The sequence below is a fragment of the Schistocerca nitens genome, chromosome 3 (genome assembly GCF_023898315.1).
Source record: "Schistocerca nitens isolate TAMUIC-IGC-003100 chromosome 3, iqSchNite1.1, whole genome shotgun sequence".
NCBI lineage: Eukaryota > Metazoa > Arthropoda > Insecta > Orthoptera > Acrididae > Schistocerca > Schistocerca nitens.
Genome location: NC_064616.1, coordinates 516,957,253 through 516,978,273, shown reverse-complemented (window position 1 = coordinate 516,978,273; position 21,021 = coordinate 516,957,253). Strand labels below are relative to the sequence as shown.

The 21,021-nt window shown below is 38.0% G+C and overlaps 1 protein-coding gene across 1 annotated transcript in view; it reads right to left on the bottom strand.

Annotated features, from left to right (window-relative positions):
- Window positions 1-21,021, bottom strand: part of LOC126249642 (transmembrane and coiled-coil domain-containing protein 4-like) — a 135,289-nt gene that overhangs the window by 24,309 nt on the left and 89,959 nt on the right. The window contains exon 9 of the mRNA XM_049951320.1: window positions 20,795-20,919. Coding sequence (XP_049807277.1) covers window positions 20,795-20,919 — 125 coding nt within the window. The remainder of the gene's footprint in view (window positions 1-20,794; window positions 20,920-21,021) is intronic.

The following is a 21,021-nucleotide window of genomic DNA, read 5'->3' as shown; positions in this document are numbered from 1 at the left end:
AGAAATGGGGTGTACTGGAGGAAGATATGAACTAAAGTAACTTTTACGTGACAGTATTCATTAGAAGAGAGAATACATATCTCGTTGGCATAATTCCTACGCAGTTTAATGGCAAAAGTATTAAACCATGTCAAGATATGTTTATATTAACAGGATTTTTCATCACTATTTGTAATCCAGGATGAGATTTTCACTCTGCAGCAGAGTGTGCACTGATATGAAACTTCCTGGCAGATTAAACCTGTGTGCCGGACCAAGGTCCCGAGTTCGAGTCTCGGTCCGGCACACAGTTTTAATCTGCCAGGAAGTTTCTCTATTTGGAAGATTTTACTTTGATACTGAGTGAAGATAATGCAAATTAGTAACAATATTATGGCATCATCACAATATGTAACTCACAGCAGTTCTCAGAAGCCATGACAAATCAAAATCAAGTCTGTATGAAGTTATGAAACCAGCCCATCCATAATGTGAGTATAGGGATTTTCTACTGCTCTACCCCAACCACAGTGTATCTGTATATAGTATGGCATGTCAGATTATTAATAGATCTGTAGCATTAGAGCAATGTTCTCATCAGCAAAGGCTTTATATACATTAATTGATTTAAACTGATCAGTCAGAAAATTATGATCACCAACCTCCTATCGATATAAACCCAAACAGGTAATAGCAGTGTTACCTGTCGAGGAATGAATGCTAATCAGACATTTGCGTGGTGCAAGTAGTATCAGTGAGCATTCTGTACATGTGTAGAATGAAGAAGGTGTATTATCCATCTGAGTTTGACCGATGGCAGAGTGTGATGACCCAGAGGCTCAGCAGAAGCATTTCAGAAACTGCAAGATTTGTTGGGTGTTCGAGGAGTGGCGAAACAAAGGTGAAACAATATCCAGACATTGTGGCGTTGTGCGGCCAACCCTTGTTACAGATGTCGGATGTCATACGCTGGGCAGACATGTAAAGCAGGACAGGTGGTGAACTGTGGTGGAACTAACATCAGACTTTAATGCTGGGCCAAGTACAAGTGTGCCTGAACACACAGTGCACTGAAAACTCCTAATGATGGGCCTCCATAGCCGATGACTCAAGCATGTGCCAATGTTAACACCATGACATTGGCAACTACAACTGAAATGGGCCTGTGACCATTGGCACTGGATGTTTGCGCAGTGCAGAGTGTTGCACAGTCTGATGAATCCCGATTTCTTCTTCATCATGCCGATGGGAGACCATGATTTTGTCATCTTCCAGGGGAACAGTTCCTTGATATCTGTACTGCGGGATGGAGACAAGCTGGTGACGGCTCCATTCTGCTCTGGGGAACATCCATGCGGGCATCCATGGCTTCGACAGAGCTCATGCAAGGCACCATGATGATCACGGAGTATCGTACACTGGTTACAGACTACGTACACCCCTTCATGATGATCATGTACCTGACAGCAGCAACAACTTTCAACAAGACAATGCGCTCTGTCAAACGCCAGTAGTGGGACAGAGTGGTTTGAGGAACACAGTGGCAATTTCCAATTGCTGTGCTGGCCTCCCAACTCACCAGATCTGAACCCAATCAAACACATTTGGGATGTGACTCAAAGTGGCGTCTAGCTCATTGCCCCCCTCCTTCAAATTTATGGGAATTAGGTGACGTGTGCAAATGTGGTGCCAACTCTCTCTTTCCATGCAACAGAGTGTCGCCACTGTTATCAATGCCAAAGATGGACATACCAGATATTAGGTAGGTGGTCATAATGTACTGGCTGATCTATTAGGAGGAGGAATCTATGTAAGGGTCTGAAATAACAATGATTCACATTTCCAGATATGGTGGAGAAGCAAAAAATGGAGAGACATAAGAAATAGCCTCACTTCATAAACACCTCAGCCAAATCCTATAAATATACAGCAGAAAGTAGTAGCACTTTCCAGTCACGCTATTGGAGATTGCATTTACATTTACAAAAATATTCAAGTGTTATACACCTCCTCACCCCACCAGCCTCACTCACTCCAATCCCCACACCAAGTTTGATATAGGTAATGAAGTGCTTTAGCATGGTGTGTCATGTACATTTTAACAGCAGTGACATAGTTTGTAGAGGATAATAAGCAGAAATGTCTCTTGGCAATGGTTCTACTGTCTCTACGGGTGTGTCATTACCCTCATGAACTTTTAACTAAACCTACAGATATTTAAAAAGATAAAACAGTGGTATCTAATTAAGTGAACATGCTTGCCAAGGAATAGAGCCTCTTTTTCTGAGTCACCTTTGACTGAAGTCATCAGCAATATGTACAGAGAGCGATGTCAACTTCGATCAAGTTAAGCCTTTAAGCATCATACTCTGCCTGAGAAGACAGGTTATGTGTATGATGGGACTGGAATCGGATGTGTTGGGTGAGTGCTCTGGACAGGCCTTACACCCACCTAGCCCATACACCTAAAGTCTCAACACAGACATATCCTATTCTATCAGAGGCAGGGCCACCTGTGAAAGCAGACATGTCATATATCAGCTCTGCTGTAACTTTTGCTCAGCATTTTATGTGGGCATGACGACCAACCATCTGTCCATCCAAATGATTAGCACTACATAATTGGGTCAAGACCAGAGTAGACCAGCTAGTGGCAGAACAAGCAGTTGAGGACAAGATGCTTGATTTCAATGGTTGCTTCACAACCTACACTGTCTGGATCCTTCTGTCCAACCACTAGCTTGTCTGAATTATATAGATGGGAATAGCCTTGCAACGCATCTGTTGATCCTGTAATCCTAACCTCAGTGTCCACTAGTCTCTGCCTCACACACAGCTCTATCCTTGCCCCATACCCTCCTCTATCCTGCACCATGACCATAATGTCACCCATCCTGCACTTACACCCTCTTCTTTGCTGTCTCTCTCTACCTCTCTTCTCTCCCCTCTTCCCAATCCACTCCTCCAAATCAATGTGTGTTGTGCACAACTCCTGCTGCCTGTGGCCATAAAAAGCTCAATGGTCCTACTTTCCTAAAACATATGCCTGTTGCCTGCCCTTTCCAGCTGTCAAACATTCTTTCCCCAACCTTCATCATAATGCCTGTCTCCTTTCTCTCCTTGTCCACTCAACCTAATGCAACCATTAACCCATGCCGAACTGCAGTGTGTGTGTGTGTGTGTGTGTGTGTGTGTGTTTTAAGGATTTGTCTGAAAGTTAGAAGTCCTGTTTAAGGGCCTTTTCATGACCCAACACTTCAGCTATATCATAAGAATTGTTACGTTTACTCTTTTCATTATTTAATTTGTTTACAAGATGACAGTACAGAACTGTATCGAAAGCTTTTATGAAGTCAAGACAGATGGTATAAACCTTGACTCCTGTAAGTGCAGTCTACTGGATCTCAGGAATGAACAAGGCAAGCAAAATCAAAATATCTTTACCTGTGTAATCTATCTGGATTCCTAGAGCAGGATGGTTACTCTAAGTTCAGTGGCCTTTTTTCGATTGCGCAGCAGCAGGTCACATTTTATTTACCCAAGAGATACAATGTGGTGGGCTATATCCCTTTGACTTGCAGGGGTAGTAATCGCCTCTAAACCGAATTATTAATTTTCTATGTATAAAATGAACTGTTTAAATATAGTTAAATTTTACAATTAATTGTTTAACATTATAAGAAATGAAATAAAATTATGGAACCAGCAGGAATCGAACCACAGCAGGTTTGTGGGTACCCTCTCTTAACCACTTGGTTACTATGCCATTTCTGATACTCTACGTGTATATTTTTTGAGAGCATTTTACCTTTTCCTATGGCTCATTCAAACAAAATATTCCAGGAACCTGAAAGGGACATCTACCTGCTTCTGTTCACATAGTTTCAGCCAAACTGGTGAGCCTTGTTCCATGCCCTCACATTGTTAGATTTACGTTTGGAGATCTAACTAACTCTTTAAATCTCATTTTCTTCTCCTAAAATCTACTGGAAAAGGGCCTCTTTAGCAAATGATCTACAGAAAACATTTTCATATTAGAGAAAGGGGCATTTTCCTCTTTTGCTGTATTAATTTTATTTGTTCATGACTAATGATCTTGTGGTTCTGCAATAGAAAACTATGCTTTACATATTGAAATGTCAGCATGACAGCTTGACATTTACAAAGGTATTATACAGAGGATGACTGCCAAATTTTATAAGTTCTGACACTACCCTGTCTTCACCAGGTGCATAGTTATTTTTCAATTTATGTATCACTGACTCCACCTGCCTGCATTGCTGGTCTTTTTGCTTCTTGCCTTTCATCTTCTCTTGCCTCTATATTCTCCTTCTGTTCTTGTGGATCTCTTGGTATGTGGTCTGAGGTGGTATTGAGTATATCTTTAAAACATTCTGCCCACCTCGGCAAAACTTTGTCTCTGAGCATCTTACCAAAAGAAGAAGAGTGAAACATGATGGAGGTTCAATGATTATTTGAGCAGCCATATCATGGTATTCCATGGGCCCCACGGTTACTCTGAAAGGTCACATTACTGCCAAGGATTATGTGACCATTCTGGCTGACCAGATCTATCACATGGTACACTGTTAGTTCCCCAGTGGTGATTATGTGTTCCAAAATGACAGGGTTCATGTTCATGCAGCTTCTATCATTCAGAACTGGTTCTGCAAGTATGAGGATGAATTTTCATATTTCCCCGGACACCACAGTCATCAGATCTCAATACTACTGTGCCTTTGCTTTGGAAAGACGGCCATGTGACCACTATCCACCTCCATCATCATTATCTGAACTTTACACTATTTGGCAGGAAAAATGGTATAACATTAACTTAAAAGCTATACAGGACATATATTTATCCATTCCGAGATGACTGGAAGCTGTTTTGAATGTCAATAGGTTTCCTACACTGTATTAGGCATGGTAATGTGTTGTGTATCGGCAGTTCCATATTTTCGTCCACAATCTGTAGCTGCACTCTATCCAAGCCAATTCTGTTCCGGCTGTAAGTTGGTGTCAGAAACAAATTTGCTTTCAGTTGTAAATGACCCTGCCCTCAGATTTGGACTTGATCATGGTTTTGACATGACACTAAGATAAGCAATCCATGCGTCTGTACAAAGTTCATGCCTTACTATAAGACTGACGAGTACCAACAAATGAAACAACCTCTGGTGCCATTTCAGTGTCAATCAACATCTCACACCTGTTGTTAACACATACAGGACAAACTTGTGGCCAGTACCCATTACAGACTTCAGCCCTGAGATGCAATGGTTCACCCCATTCACTTTCAGTTGAAGATGAACTTTATAAAGGACAAGCATGCCTACAGATGCAGCATCATCAAGGATCTAGGGAAACATCAGAACACTCTTATGTGCCAAATTCATTAAATTAGAGAGCCGATAGCTGCTGCAGTGCAGGGCGGCATACTAAAGCCTGTTGGCTGTTGGTAACATAGCTTGTGATTGTTCATGAACAACTGTCCATTCTCCCTGCAGTTGACCTCAACTAAAACATTCCCTTATTTATTTTTCAGTATTAGACAGAATTAAATAGACACATGAAAGGATCTAAAGAATAGAAATCATACAATACATTAAGTAAACAAGTGGTTGATTTTCCCAACTGCACTGATGCACTGTTGAGCTAGATTCTCAAAGGTCACTGATCCACGAAGCTAGAATGTAAAATTTTAAAACATGCACTAATTTCATGTAAACACCCAACTAAGCAAAAAACATTAACTGTGGCTGCTGATACTGCTACTGTGAGAGGCTCCATTGGTAATCCCCATCGACTCAATTTATTGGCATAACTGTAACAACTAATGTCACAGACACCTAAAGAACATCATTGATGCAGCAGCTTAGCACACTCTTTAAATAGTCTGCAAATAAACTGTAACAGCTATTAGGATGGAACAAAATACAGTTTTAAAAAGCAATCACTCACAATGCTCATCCATATATTCAAAATAATTCTTGTAGATAGCTCATCACAAGTGTTGCACTGACATTTACAGCAGTCCACATACATAGTTTTGATTACTAAATACAAAATGTTTGCTGACCCAAACTACAATGGTGAATATTATGTAGTCATGTAAATGATATTTATTCATACATTGCTCCCATACCCATTACATAAACATGATGCAAGTTCACAAGTGCCGACATACTGTTGATAAAAGTTGTGTAGCTGGTGTTTTTGCAGTACCTTGGAAACATCCATTTTGTATGGAAGTTATTGGTGATTTTTGATGCCCAGTAAGGTAATATACAATATGTACAAGAGCCAAGAGGGAATAATAAGAGTGGACAACCAAGAACAAAGTGCTCGAATTCAAAAGGATGTAAGACAGGAATGTAGTCTTTCACCCCTACTGTTCAATCTATACATCGAAGAAGCAATGATGGAAATAAAAGAAAGGTTCAGGACTGGAATTAAAATTCAAAGAGAAATGATATCAATGATATGATTCGCTGATGACATCGCTATCCTAAGTGAAAGTGAAAAAGAATTGCATGTTCTGCTGAATGGAATGAACAGTCTAATGAGTACAGAATATGGATTGAGAGTAAACTGAAGAAAGACGAAAGTAATGAGAAGTATCAGAAATTAGAACAGTGAAAAATTTAACATTAGGAGTGATGGTCACAAAGTAGATGAAGTTAAAGAATTCTACTACCTAGGCAGTAAAATAACCAATGATGGATGGAGCATGGCGCATCAAAAGCAGACTAACAATGGCAAAAAGGGCATTCCTGGCCAAGAGAAGTCTGCTAGTATTAAAAACAGGCCTTAATTTGAGCAAGAAATTTCTGAGACTGTGCGTCTGGAGTACAGCTTTGTATGGTAGTGGAACATGGACTGTAGGAAAACCAGAACAGAAGAGAATCAAAGCATTTGAGATATGATGCAACAGACAAATGTTAAAAATTAGGTGGGCTGATAAGGTAAGTGTTGTATCCATAATTGGAGAAACAACAAATAACGATTGGCATGACTTCCAAATTCTGTTTATTGCCAACAGTTCCACTATACTAACACAACTTGGTGCTTCATCGAGAGCAGCGACTGGGCTGCAGAGTCCAAGTCCGGTATGGTAAACAGTCGTAGTACAGTGTAGCGTTGTTTCCTGGGTGCGACGTCGACGTTGTAAGTAGGTAGCCCAACACGAGACTGCCCGGCGTGGCAGCGTATGCGGCTATGTAGGGCGAGTGGTGGAGGAATATGCCCGCCGTAACTGAGTCCGCTTGTCGTGTCCTGATACGATTGGCGGCGCGGCCTCATGTAACTATCTCTCGGGAGGACGCCGGCTGAGGTTGCCATGACAGTGCGGAGGCACTCAGTGTGCGAGGCCTGCGCCTGCGCCTGCACTGCAGAGCTGTGCATAAGCGGGCGTGCCGGCCGTTGGCTGTATGACGTAAAGACCGCGGCCACGCAGCTGCAGGCGCCACGGTGTGGGCATTAACTATACCACAGTAAGGAATGAGGAGGTTCTACATAAAACCGGAGAGGAAAGGAATATGTGGAAAACACTGATAAGGAGAAGGGACAGGTTGATAGGACATCTGTTAAGACATGAGGGAATGACTTCCATGGTACTAGAGGGAGCTGTAGAAGGCAAAAACTGTAGAGGAAGACAGAGATTGGAATACATCCAACAAAGAAATGAGGACGTAGGTTGTAAGTGCTACTCTGGGATAAAGAGGTTGGCACAGGAGAGGAATTTGTGGCACGCCGCATCAAACCACTCAGAACACTGATGACCCAAAAAAAAAAAAAGTTATTGTTTTCCTAACACATGAATATGTTGCTGTTTCTACTTTCTTTTTTGAGATATTATTGTCATAACTAATAAAAATTGATACAGTCTGCGGAAAATAATGAAGGCTTCTAAACAGTTATTTCTTTCGATACAATATATCTTTTTCCATTAACTTCTCTGTATAAACAAATGCTTTTCAATAATTTTCCCAAGACTGTGCTCCACTTCATCAACTACACTTCTACAATAGTGTCTAGCTTCTCAATATGTACAGAAACATTGCTACCTTTCTGACATATAAGCACTGCAGTGCAGCAGCTCAGGCAGTCTATTCGTAGTTCTGGACAAAGACGCTGCATTAAAACACATTACCTGATGTGTACTGACCTCAGTGACTCTGTAAATAAACTATATAAACCACTGTGGGGTACACATAGCGCTGCTCTTTCTCACCAGTGCATCATGTTCTCCTAAATCTTAATAGCACTGTTTGATCTCCTACTGATTACCTGATAGAGTGTAGTCTCTTCCCACAGCGGCCAAAACCAACTGTGAGGGCCCTCTTCCCTGTTTAACTACTGTTGTACTTCCACTCCCATAAAAGTTTGGAGCAGCACTGCAGAAAGACATTATACATGGTGCTTGAAAATGCAGAATATAGACTGAACAAAAGCCCCTCAAAAATATTAAAATGTCATCTCTATCAATTTGTGGAGGAGGCACTTGCTTGCTCATTCATAGAGGAGAGGCAAGCTGTGAGGTCACACTTGTTCCCAGTCCTGTAGTGCTGTCTCAGGTGACAAAGTTGCAAGAAGAGATGGATGCGTGTGACACTGTGCCTACACACACCAAGCTGCAACAGAAGAGTGTACTACAAAACTCTGACAGACAGCAGCATTTACTACTGCTATCATGACTGAGCTGGACGATGTTGCAGAAGGCACTTGTAGATGTGTACTGAGGAGATCTAACACAGCAAGCTGCATGAGAAACAGCACCACCAATGACAGGCAAACACAGCACTGCCAAATGGCAAGAGTCTGGAGGAACATCAGACAGGTAAACCATGGAGTTCCTCCTCAATAAAGAGTGACAGCCAAAGCACCACACATTCCAGACAAATGCAGCACCAAAAGTGGGTGCAAGAAAGAAGCATCCTCTCACAATCATCTCATGCAGCAACAAGAGGTGCAGAAGAAAGGTTATAACAGACAAGTGAGGGTGGTCTACTGTTGTAGCTAGCCAAGCAAATTGACCATACTCATCAGATGCAGAGGGGCACACTAAGCTGCAGTGCAGCAGCTAAGGCAGCACCTTTACAGTTCTGGACGAAGATGCTTGTAATGGATCTGGGAGATGTTATTTTTTTTACTGTATTTGTCGATACCAAATTGTAAATGTTTTTTTTATACTTTTTGTCAGAATTTATTGTAATTTGCCTTATATGTTAATTTACTTATATTTTTTAGAGTGAAAGCATATTGACTACTATTAGTAAATGTATCGAAGAATAGCAAAGAGACTGATTACAAGTGGAAGCTTGTGATGTTGTGTAAAATATCTTTGACGCTGGAGTCGTCTTTGACTATAGTCAGTCGGCAGCTAACTCTTGGTGTGTGTTGACGGAAGAACAATGTGAAGGTCGCCGTCATAAATAATTTTGAATTATGTTACTATTTTTTTGTATTAACCATAAAAAAAAAGAAACTACATTTGAAGAAATGGTATTTGAAACACCAAAATGAGGCAAACACGTGGAACCACGTCTTTTCTGCAGCCGACAAAGATGCATTGTGGAATCATACTTAGACAACTGAAGCCAAGACTAATATCACCTTGCAAACGTCTAACGGAAAAGGTACTGTCACGAAAAATGGCAAATTTAAGTAAATAAAAAAATAGTGACTATATTTTCAACTTGTGTCTTAGCCGAGATATAATATTTCAACTGGGGACTGTAGCCGGGATATTGTGTTCACGAGATCTTCAACAGTGCTACGAGGAAGAAAATTTTTGTGTGTTAATACCAGTTTCTTCAGAATGTGTGTTACAGTATTTGTGTTCATCGGGAAGTAAAAGTTTTGAGAAGAAATGTTTTGGCAAAAAATATAATTTTCGACAGAAGAAAATACTTCAAGAATTTTGGTCAACAATCACATGGATGGAAAACATGGATTTGCAACAGTAGAAGAGTGTTCCAGATAAGTCACGAAACCCTCGTATTTTGTTTTGTATTGTTGTGTATAAATTTTTGTTCTTCACAATGACTTATGAGATTTTCGAGAGTATTGTGCCTAAAGTAGAAAGTAGTAATTTAATAGACTTCGAAAATCAGGACAGGTCAAATCAAACAGAAAGAACCGATCAATTTGATTTAAAAAGTTTTCTTGTAAATTTCACGAAAGAAATTAAACAATCAGTTGACGACAATAAGACTTACTGGGATGAAAAAATTGATAACATTTTGTTGCAAGTCCAAGCAGTCAATACCCAAGTGGGTGATCTTTCGAACCGAGTTGGCAGTGTTGAGGAAAAAATTGAATCTGTGGAAGCAAAAGTAAATGAAATTGATGCTAAAATGAGTTACTGGTAGATAGGGAAAGAAATTTAATTGAATTTAATGAGATAAAAGGGGAAATTAAAAATCTGGATGAGAACACAAAAGTTTTAGTAAAAAATGTACAACAAGAAACTGACAATCGTTTGGTTACTCTAGAAAAAAAACAGAGTGTAATGATTTAGAAAACAAAAAATCTGTCAGAGAACTTAGCGAAAAACTTGAAAGTCTTGACATTGAATTTCAAAGCAAAAATCACAATGTCAACACATGCAATCTTGTATCTAATATTCCAGTGAAGCACTTTTCGGTAGATGGACCCTTACATTCCGTTGATTTTATACAGTATTGTAAGGATTGTTTTTTACCTCACTCACCAGATGATATGAAAATTAAATTTGTGAAAAAATTCTTGGAAGGGGAAGCTTTGACTTGGGCAAACCAGACTGTAACTTTGGGGATGACCTTTTCAGAATCTGAATCAAAATTTCTGGAAAATTTTTGGGATGATCTTAAACAAACTAGAATCAAAAGTGAATTTTTGAATGGGAGAAACTATAGAGAATCAGATGGGAACATGAAACAATTTTGCAAAAGTGAATTTCAAAAACTTATTCATTTAACAAAACCTTTGGATGACTTGATCAAAATTGATACCTTAAACAGAAGATTGCCATCAGCAATGCAGTTGAGTTTAGTTCATTGTCCTGATAGTAATGTAGAGCAGTTTGTCAATTATATTGAAAAGTTGGATAGGGTAATAACAAGAACACACAGTGGGTTTACTCAGAAAGGTAATGGTCAAAATTGGGGAAATGACAACTTTCAAAAAAGGGAACAAAACAATTATCATGGCGTCAGTCAAAATTCAGGGGGATATAACAATTTTCAAAAGAGGGACCATAATTTTTATCCAAAACAACAACAACAACATTTTCGCGGAAATAATCAACAAAATAGAGAACACTTTGGGGATCAAAATCACAGAAATTTTGTTAGAGATCAGTACAATAGAAACTACCAACAATCAGGTAATGTTTGGCATAGGAATGGGAACAGAAATGTTGATCAGAGACATTGGCAGAACCACAATCAGCAGTTCAAAAAGGAACCGGAAATAAAAAACGAGTAGACGCCCCCTTGAAGGTCCGAAAGGTTGAGGCAGAAGGTGAGCATGATGAAAGGACCAATGGGTGTGACTATCATAAACCCAAACATGACAGTTCCAAACCTAAGCTATCACATGAGGTCATTAGTTGTTACTTATTGAAGAAATTTCAAGAGGAAAATAATGATGATAAAGATAACATTTTCAGTACACAAGAACATACAGTAGATAAAAGTAATTGTGATTCATTTAATTTAACAGAGTTTTACACTTGGGCAGAAAAGAACAACACTTTGTCAGATGATGTAATTTGTAGTAGTTCAGAGATGTGTGTGAATGAAGGAGAGAATGCATGCTGTGAGAATGAAAATGTTGGTGAAAGGGATCTGGTAACTTTAGAAAAGGGAAATAATATTTTGGGGGATAATTTGAATGTGTATGACCTGAATATGTGTAATGATAATGATGTTGATGATAAAGTTGATAATGATGGTAATGGTATTGATGATGATGTTGAGGAAAGGTATTTCATTAGTTTAAATAGGGAGTTGGGTATACACATGGTTGAAAATGGATTAAATAGTGAGAATATTATAGAAATTACCAGGGATGTTACCAGGATGAATAAAGCTCACAAGCTGGATGTATGTGAAAGTGTGAATTTTGATGTTGTTGGTAAAGAATCTGACTACACAAATAACGATGACACATGTATAACTTCTAACCTAAGTGAAACTTTTACAGATACTAATGATACACACACACTTCTTATGAATATATGGCTGAACAGTAAAACTATTTCTTTTGACAAGAACTTTAGAAAGATGCTTATTAATGTATGTGAAACTGTATGTCCTGAGTGGTGGAAAAAGATGAGATATTTTATTTTTGAGAAGCTGAAGGATAAGTACTTCAATAGTATACAATGTGATTTGGATGAAAATTCTTGGCTATTTGAGATAATAGAGAGTGCTAATGACAATTTTGTATCTTGTACAAATTTTATAACTGTGACAAATAATACATGTAATGATATGCCATATGATTCTGATAAGTACAGGTTTGGGGAAATTGAAAGTGATTACATGAGGATACAGGTTCTGAGAAAAGTGATCAATTTTGCAGTCCTTATATAAAAGTTCAAATTGGGTCATGGATTGGTAAATGTTTAATTGATACAGGAAGTGAGATCTTGGGAATATCTGAAAGGTTAAGCAGGAAATTGAAAGTGGGGAAAGATTATGTTGAAATGCCAGTTGTTGGGGTAAAGATAAAAGGTGCTACTGGGAAGAGCAGTAAATTGGTAAAAAGCCAGGCTTTAGTGACATTTTTAATTGAAGGCAAGTTGTTCACACATGGATGTTTTGTAATCCAGGAATTTAATGAGGATTTTCTTTTGGGTATGAATTGGATAGTAAAAGTAAATACAGCATTTGATTGGGTTGGAAGAAAACTTCTGATAGAAACTAGTGAAAGGGAATACATTCAGACAAATTTTGTGAACACACTTGGTGATCAGAGTAATGGAAATTTTGACAGTATCAATTTACTAAAAGAAATTATTTGGTCTCAGGAATGTTGTCTCTTTAAAACTGTATAAACAGAAATCATAATTTCAAAATTTAAATAACCTATTATCATCTAAAACAAAAGTCCTCCACTGGAATATGCTTGTTAGAACAAAACTACATGTACAACCAAGTATGTATATTTGCATGTATAAATTACTAATTTGAAGTCACATGATAATTGAAACTGATGAAAAAACACTGATGTAACAAAGAATGAGAGAAAGATTTATTTTTACTTCTTTACAAAAAAAAGTCTCCCTAGTGAGCATTTCTGAATTTTTCTAATTTTTGGAGGCTAAGTCTTCCCTGTGGGTGAAGGCATGCATGTGAGGACATGCATGCAAAGGTGTAAGTTTCAAAACCAATTGTAGATAAAGCCTCATGATATATGAGCAATTTATTGTTGTTTATACTGATGTTGTGGGGAGCGAAAGTACTCTTCACAAGAATGTGACTTGTAGTAATATTGTAGTAGAGAGGCAAGTGTACATAAATAATTGCAAAAAATTTAGATAATACTGATGTATCTTTAGCTGTACTAAAAAAATGAATAAAAAAATCAAAATAATATATATATATATATATATATATATATATATATATATATATATATATATATATATATATATAAGGCAAATATTAAAAAAAATTAAATCTTATTCTAGGAAATGAGTTTTACCTTCCTATTATTTTCAATCTGTATGCTGTATGTTAGAATATTTCTCATGTATGTTTTATACCATATATATTTGTCATGTCAAATAATTTCTTTACTTGAATTGTTTTGTGTATGGGATTGATGGGGAAGTATCATTGCAACAACAGCCAGTAACAAGTCCACAGATTCAAAGAGTCCAAATTTGGAAGAGGTTATCAGACTGCATCATTAATGTACTAATTGTGTAATACAGATCCATCACTGAGTGTGGTCGGGATTTTGTTGTATATGTCCATAACAACAAAAGCACTGGGGAGCAGTTGTAATGGATCTGGGAGATGTTATTTTTTTTACTGTATTTGTCGATACCAAATTGTAAATGTTTTTTTTATACTTTTTGTCAGAATTTATTGTAATTTGCCTTATATGTTAATTTACTTATATTTTTGAGAGTGAAAGCATATTGACTACTATTAGTAAATGTATCGAAGAATAGCAAAGAGACTGATTACAAGGGGAAGCTTGTGATGTTGTGTAAAATATCTTTGACGCTGGAGTCGTCTTTGACTATAGTCAGTCGGCAGCTAACTCTTGGTGTGTGTTGACGGAAGAACAATGTGAAGGTCGCCGTCATAAATAATTTTGAATTATGTTACTATTTTTTTTGTATTAACCATAAAAAAAAGAAACTACATTTGAAGAAATGGTATTTGAAACACCAAAATGAGGCAAACACGTGGAACCACGTCTTTTCTGCAGCCGACAAAGATGCATTGTGGAATCATACTTAGACAACTGAAGCCAAGACTAATATCGCCTTGTAAACGTCTAACGGAAAAGGTACTGTCACAAAATATGGCAAATTTAAGTAAATAAAAAAATAGTGACTATATTTTCAACTTGTGTCTTAGCCGGGATATAATATTTCATGCTGACATACCAGAAGACACAGCAGAGGATGAATCTCGCCCCAACACCCTTGACTTACAACCTGCCCAGATGAAGGAGCCATAACCACCACTTATCATCTTGCAAGTGAACGGCAATTATAGAAGATTGGCGACTCCATGGAGTGTCCTGTGCACCACGACCAGATAATGGATATACTTAGGAGAGACAGCATTGGTCGTATTTTTTGTTTTATTAACCACAAAATCGATTTTCGGTCACTTAGTGACCATCCTCAGTGCTAGAAGTTAAAAATTTTCACATAAAGATCAGAGAGTATAAAACAGAAAATCACAACTACATCTGCATATGAACATAACAGTTGGTAGGAACATACCTGTAATATATAATTTAAATTGGTAGGCACTGGTGTCAACAAGCTTAAAGCGGTCACATAAACTGAGAACTGAGGCCGCTGTTTACATGCACCTGTTCAGCAGACCTCGGTGTGACAGGGCTTGGAACGCCCTCTATGTGACATGTGTCACGTGAAGACTTAATATTACTGGTTTTGCAAGATATTAACACTAAATAACTCTTGTGCATTTGTGAATCATGAAGTAATTCAAATTTAAAATGTATGTAAAACACATAGCAGACGAAGGGGGAGGAAACATCTAAAACACATTGGCGTATTGTTTTTAAAAAACAGACTTATAAAACATAAAACAGATCGATAATAAGTTGTCAGAGTGCAGGACAGGCAAAAGAGAAAAAGACAATACAAAAGAATAATATATGAATAACATGAAATGAGGTATAACACAGGTTTTTAAAAAAAACATAATACCCACCATCTGGCGTGGGAAGTTAGAAGTACAACGTTTGTGATATACGTAAGATGTTACGTTAAGACTAAGGAGTCAAATATATAAAAAACAGTAATAGTACGAAACTGTCATTATGTAATAATTAAAATGCCGTGAAACACAATGTTCATTACCAAAAAAGTTTGTAGGTGTGGATAGACAATTTTGTTATCATATTTAACCGACATGCTGATGTACGTCTCGTTTGTCCCTTTGGACAAGCTAGCATTGTTATAACAGTGGTTATAGGCTTCCGCATAAGCACTGGGTCGGAACCCATACATACATGACATCAAATATACACGGTTGCTTACTGTAAAACATAGCACCCACCATTTGGCGTGGGGAGTTAGAAGTATATCGTTCATGATTTACGTAAATATTACGTTAAAACTGAGAAGTCAAATATATAAAAAAATATAAAAAATAGTAATAGTACGAAGATGCCATTAAGTAACAATTCAAATGCCATTAAACAATATTCATTACAACAACGAAAAAGGTTTGGGGGTGTAGAGTAACATTCCCAAAAATGTGTGCTTCTCCGATTTCCTATGAGAAAAGTCGACAACTTGTTGCCAATTATCACAATTAGCAATTCGTAGTCAGTTGCTTGTTATCCCTTATATACAACGCCTCAGACATAGTTGCTAGGAGAACACTTACAATGGCCGCTATTCCAACTATCTCAACACATAGACACACGTTTCGGTTTGCCCTAATAATATCACTAATTTCGGTTTTTAAAAAGTATGCTCCCTTTTGTTCCATAATTTTCAGAACTTATGGACGCCTACTGAACGTAATTTTACTACAGTCGACATCTCTTAGGCGTTGACACAAAGTAATATGAACCAGTTATCACTTTACACAGTTATATTTAATGTATGTTAACAATTCCTTTTCTGTTTGAATAAGTGCTGGATATCGTACATAGCCTATGTTTAATTTCTCTAAAGTACGATGTATATTTCTGATATAAGTGGCACTATTACTTGTCCTTCCTCATGATGGTTTCTCGATGTTTGATGCATACTTGTTCACACCTTATATTTTTAAATTTATTTCAATAACACAATTAGAATTATAGGTACTTATTAAGTCTGCTTTTATTTCATATAGGTCCCACTGCTACTATAGCTAAGTAAAATCAAATTATTTTATTAATATTTAAAACCAGTTGCTTGGCAATTTCATTACTGTTTTATCAACCTGTGAATGTACGTATGGGTTCTGACCCAGTGCTTATGCGGAAGCGTACAGCCAGTGATGGGACGAATGATATGTACATTATCACGTCATTAAATATGATAACAAAATTGTTACTCTACACCCCCAAACCTTTTCCGTTGTTGTAATGAATATTGTTTAATGGCATTTGAATTGTTACTTAATGGCATTTTCGTACTATTACTATTTTTTATATTTTTTTATATATTTGACTTCTCAGTTTTAACGTACTATTTACGTAAATCATGAACGATATACTTCTAACTTCCCACGCCAAATGGTGGGTGCTATGTTTTACAGTAAGCAATCGTGTACATTTGATGTCATGTATGTATGGGTTCTGACCCAGTGCTTATGCGGAAGCCTATAACCACTGTTATAACAATGCTAGCTTGTCCAAAGGGACAAACGAGACGTACATCAGCATGTCGGTTAAATACGATAACAAAATTGTCTATCCACACCTACAAACTTTTTTTGGTAATGAACATTGTGTTTCACGGCATTTTAATTATTACGTAATGACAGTTTCGTACTATTACTATTTTTTTATATATTTGACTCCTTAGTCTTAACGTAACATCTTACGTATATCATGAACGTTGTACTTCTAACTTCTCACGCCAGATGGTGGGTATTATGTTTTTTTAAAAACCTGTGTTATACCTCATTTCATGTTATTCATATATTATTCTTTTGTATTGTCTTTTTCTCTTTTGCCTGTCCTGCACTCTGACAACTTATTATCGATCTGTTTTATGTTTTATAAGTCTGTTTTTTAAAAACAATACGCCAATGTGTTTTAGATGTTTCCTCCCCCTTCGTCTGCTATGTGTTTTACATACATTTTAAATTTGAATTACTTCATGATTCACAAATGCACAAGAGTTATTTAGTGTTAATATCTTGCAAAACCAGTAATATTAAGTCTTCACGTGACACATGTCACATAGAGGGCGTTCCAAGCCCTGTCACACCGAGGTCTGCTGAACAGGTGCATGTAAACAGCGGCCTCAGTTCTCAGTTTATGTGACCGCTTTAAGCTTGTTGACACCAGTGCCTACCAATTTAAATTATATATTACAGGTATGTTCCTACCAACTGTTATGTTCATATGCAGATGTAGTTGTGATTTTCTGTTTTATACTCTCTGATCGTTATGCGAAAATTTTTAACTTCTAGCACTGAGGATGGTCACTAAGTGACCGAAAATCGATTTTGTGGTTAATAAAACAAAAAATACGACCAATGCTGTCTCTCCTTCTAAGTATAATTATAGAAGATAACTGCAGCTCATCTCACAGTGGATCAAGTATGACTTAGCGGTCAAATCATCAGGAAAAGACCTGATATGGGCCAACCTTCGCACCTGTGAGGACTACAAGAGCACCATAAGTGAAATGGGCACATGCCAGTGGCTAGTTTATACTCAAGCCACTCATGCAGACAAGGTGATCGTGGCTGTTTCTCACAGCTTCCTGCAGTCAATGCAGCCTGATTACCTCATATTGGAACTCTAGGAGCTCAGTTTCAGGTATGCACTGTGGTGCACATGAAATCCCCGAACACAGGAGAGAACAAAACTGAAAGTTGTTACAGCACACACTGGTGGTGAAGTTGCCCGTAAAGGTGGAGAATGAGAGAATCAAAGCTGTGTTACCTCGCCCACGTGGATTACCATACAGGGCCCAAAGAATCATAAGGCAGATCATTCTGATTGTCATCTGCACCTGAGTCAGGTGTGTGATGTCAGCAATGCAGAGGAGAAATCTATCCGACGACCACGCCCGGACACACCACAGGGTGAGAGACTGGTGGGTGACATCACCAGTGCAGAGCTGCTCCTGCCACTGGACACAGGTGTAGCAGTCATAGCAACACCAACCCAAAGAAGAAGGCGTGCATGGTCCTGAAAACACACACTGCAGGTGCATACAGACAGCCTGCAAGAGCTGGAGATTCAGTACAGTCCATAATCAGCGGTGCAGGCAGAACACGAGCTCACAATCTCTGCCCCCATCAGCCAGAGGAGAGGAGGAGAGGCATCAGCTTCGCAGAAAATAGTGGCAGCGGCCGTTATGTCACAAACCACAACACGGCAGCCAACATCAGCTATGCCGATGCTGTGAGAAGTGCCAACTTCAGCAGCCTGGTCATCCTGCTCATAACAATGTTTAACCGTTTAATGAGCATGGTTGAAATCCTTTTGTGCAGATGTCTGCAGCAATGAAGACTGCCGTGGAAACACCACAGTCACCAGCTGCCACTTTGTACACTGATGTGCACGAGCAGCGTGACTGGTCAGCCTGACTGGTCAGCCTGACTGGTCAGCCTGACTCACCACCACCACCACCACCACCACCACCACCACCACCACCACCACCACCACGCTGCCAGCACCAGAGGATGAAGAAAATCTGAATCAGGCATCCTGAGGAAAACCACATGAGAAGTCAACACCACCATCCACAGCACAAGAGGAACAAAACCTATGCTTTGTAACAATCCATCATATCCATAAGTTGAGGGGACTTCAGTGAATACTAAGTCATGAGGGAAACAGTCACTTAAAATTTCAGACCAGCTTGCATTGTTTCACTAATTTATTCATTCGGTATATGAAGTGAAGTACTTGTAACAAAAAACTAACTGGCTAAGGAAGTTTCAATCATGGAAAACATTCACCCCTTCAAAAATATGCGTCTTCAAGATAATCAAAATCTCTTAATAATAAGCTAAGACTTGACATGATAGCTACATCTTGGAACCAAAATAAAGGGAAGCAATGATGCAGCCTGTACTGTCACCCTGCTTAGACTCGATTGCAGTTGTTCATGATTTGTAAATGAAACCATGTTAAAAATTTCAAAGTGTGCTTGGCAGGAAGTGATACATCCCATAATCCACCATGACCAGAACTATCCTATGCCTCAAAAACAAGGACTGTTTAAGGTTATTAATGTCTCGTATCAGGTACTGATCTCTTTTGATTGGTTTGTGGGAAGAAGGCATATAGACAGTCATTTTTCCCTTGCTCCATCTGCGAGGGTACCAGGAAAGGAAACGACTAGTAGCAGTACAGGGTACCCTCCATCATGCAATGTATGGTGGCTTGCAGACTATTTATATACATGTAGATGAAGGAGTTGTGTATCACGCCTACAGACGGAATTCAAAGAGAGCTGATGGTGGCATGATGTGAGAGCAAATGAGATATTTATGCCTATCTGACCATGGGAAAACACTGTTGTGACAGTAAACTGAATCTCAAATTTCAGTATAGAGACTGGACACTGTGCCATTTCTGTATATTCTATTAATAAAACTTAAGATGAACAGTATCACGAATATTCTAGTGCAAAATCTGTAGCATTTTATGAATGGTACAGACACAACTGAGATGTGAGACAACTGATTCTGGCAAATTGTTGTAACCACAATATTGGCAATGAAACTGAGAAAAATATATTGAATAATAAAGATGTGGAAAATTGCATTTGCTTACAGCAGGAGTTACTAAAGCAAACATGTGCAGAAACAAAAGATTGTAGTCTCCACCAACTCTACATGGTTACTAGTCACATGTAGCTAATCATCAATTCTTGCGAGGTCAGTAAAAGTAATAGTAACTGGCAAACCATCCACAAGCGCTCTCTCTCTCAAGAAAATAACAAATATGATAATTTTCCTTCAGATACCTTTTACATTGATATTCTATTTACCACCATAAAACTGCTTTTATAAGCCTATTAAAAATCATATAAATCAGTTTGTTCAATAATACTTATGTTTCCTATATTTAATGAGAAACCATTTAAAAGCAGGCCTAACTGAACAGCTATAATAGGTATATTCCAAAAGAAATTGTCAACTCCACGCAGATTCTTAAAATTCTGCACTAACTACTCTTTTCTAAACTGATATAAAAAGTCTGAAATTCTGACAGACATATAGTCTTTTAAATGTTGTTTTGAAACTGCTGAACTGAAGTATAACATAACAATTTTTAGAACTCAATATGTAAAGAGATTTATTCCCTGATGATAGTATCAAACAGAAAAACGAATACAGACACATTACTCCAAGGATTACGGAATATCTTCATTACCTATTAGACCATCATCTTGTAAATTAATACAGAAAATAAAAATTACCTCCAACAATATCTGTTAAATCAAAATTTTGTATTCTTCTATCATCACACTCAATAGGTTTCAGCCCCGCAACACTGTTAAAAACCGCAAAAGTTCTATACAAAAACTTCAGCAGCCAGTCTGTCCTGCAAAATAATGAGAGAAGAATTAATCTAACACCAAAATAATAAATACATCAAGAGACTACATTGTACTATACAAAGACATCCTTTGACAAATCGGAAATC